General features: G+C 39.3%; 1 protein-coding gene across 1 annotated transcript; it reads right to left on the bottom strand.

The window, feature by feature from the left end:
- Positions 1-1,065: 1,065 nt before the first annotated feature.
- On the bottom strand, positions 1,066-1,599 carry LOC111881037 (uncharacterized mitochondrial protein AtMg00810-like). The gene has a single exon (XM_023877430.1). The coding sequence runs from the start codon at positions 1,597-1,599 to the stop codon at positions 1,066-1,068; it is 534 nt and encodes a 177-aa protein (XP_023733198.1).
- Between the last annotated feature and the right edge of the window lie 323 nt (positions 1,600-1,922).

Here is a 1,922-nt window from a genome sequence, read left to right on the forward strand (position 1 = left end):
AGAAAGAATAGCATAGGTAGAAGATGCAGAGAGACAGAGTTGCATATGTCGTAGTCCAGATTGGATCTTTCGATCACATAGAGGAGACAACATATGAGTAACTGTAGGAAAGAAAGAAAAGAACTTTCTACAGACCTAATTTATCGGAATTCCCCAGTCGCCCCGTCAATATCGTAATGAAGGACAAAATCCGTACATTAAGGAAAAGTTAAACCATAGTTCTAGATATGGGTTCTCTTAATGTTACCGGTAGATTCTCATGTATATCTCCCTGCTCAACCTACCCAAGCGTCATATTGTCAGGCTAAATGGAACTATCTAGGTCAAAATTTTGTCAAATCTCTAGATTCCCTAAGTTCATCTATACCTAGTCAAGTCCATTAAACTTTCCGTGCCTACCAGCGCATCGAACACAAAGCCTAGACAATTCAGCTTTGGTACCTTACACAGATTCAGATTGCCTGTTATCACTTGTTGATATCACTTCCCATATATTTTGTACACAAAGGAATTATCTCAGTAATATTTTTGAGTTTTCTGATTTTCTAATGTTTTTGGATTTTCCGATTTTCTAATGTTTTTGGATTTTCTGATTTTCTAATTTTTGTTTGGTTTTTGTTTATTTCTCACCTAAATTTGTGCATGGGTAAGAATGAAATATAAATACGCAAATTTAAACTAACCTAAACAAAACATAATCCTCAAAACGAATCATTTTCAAAAATTTTACTAGCACATCGAATCGAGCATTGTTAAAAGGCTTTTTGAACAAATCCGCCAATTATTAGTAATGGGAACCTGTTCTAGCCGAATGAGCGAGCCCTCATAACAATCTCTGATAAAATGAACTTTGATGTCGATGTGCTTGGTTTTTGAGTGTTGGACCGGATTTTTAGCAATTTGGATTGCAGCCTCATTATCACAGAAGATAATGGTTTCTTGAAAACTCAAACAGTAATCCAATAGCTGATATTGGATCCATATGAGTTGAGAGCAACAAGCAGACGCAGCCATGTACTCCGCTTCTGTTGTTGAGGTTGAGACAGTGTTCTATTTCTTGCACTGTCATGACACCAGTCGATCACCTAAAAATTGACATCCGCCTGAAGTCGATTTCCTATCAAGCTCGCAGCCTCCATAATTGTTGTCAGCAAAAGCATACAGATCAAATTCAGAATTTTTCGGATACCAAAGACCCAGTTTTAGGCTGCCTTTGAGGTACTGAAAAATTCTTTTAACAGCAATAAGATGATATAGTTTAGGATTAGCCTTATCACGTGCGCATTGACAATCCGCAAACATAATGTCTGGGCGACTTGCAGTTAGATACATAAGCGAACCGGTCATCGATTTGTAGTATGTTTGATCTACGAATTCGCCTTCAATATCAGGAGTCAGCAGGGGTCTCTCCGCCATGGGTGTTAAGGCAGGTTTTGCATCTCTGAACCCGAACTTCTCAAGCATATCCTCCACATATTTGGCTTGATGGAGCAGGATTCCGGCTGAACGTTGTTGGACCTGAAGCCCTAAAACATGGTTATTTTGCCCAACGAACTCCTCTTGAACCTCTTTTTCATAATGTCCTCGAACTCCTTGCATAGTTGTGGACTCGTTGACCCGAAAATGATGTCGTCTACATAGATTTGTACAAGAATTTGATCTGCACCGACATGCTTTATGAATAGGGTCTGATCGATAGTGTCGCGTGAGTAGCCATGATCGAGCAAGTGTTGTGTGAGAGTAGCATACCAGGCTCTAGGAGCTTGATGCAGCCTATACAGAGCCTTGTCTAACTTGTAGACATGGTTGGGAAATTTCAAGTTGACAAACCCAGGAGGTTGATCAACATAGATTTCTTCCTTCACCTTGCCATACAAAAAAGCCGTCTTGACGTCCATTTGATAGACAATGAAATTCATGTA

This window comes from Lactuca sativa, chromosome 3, assembly GCF_002870075.4.
Source record: "Lactuca sativa cultivar Salinas chromosome 3, Lsat_Salinas_v11, whole genome shotgun sequence".
NCBI classification, from domain to species: domain Eukaryota; kingdom Viridiplantae; phylum Streptophyta; class Magnoliopsida; order Asterales; family Asteraceae; genus Lactuca; species Lactuca sativa.

Excerpts from the sequence above, each read along its gene's own strand:
- LOC111881037 (XM_023877430.1), bottom strand. The coding sequence starts at position 1,599 with ATGCAAGGAGTTCGAGGACATTATGAAAAAGAGGTTCAAGAGGAGTTC.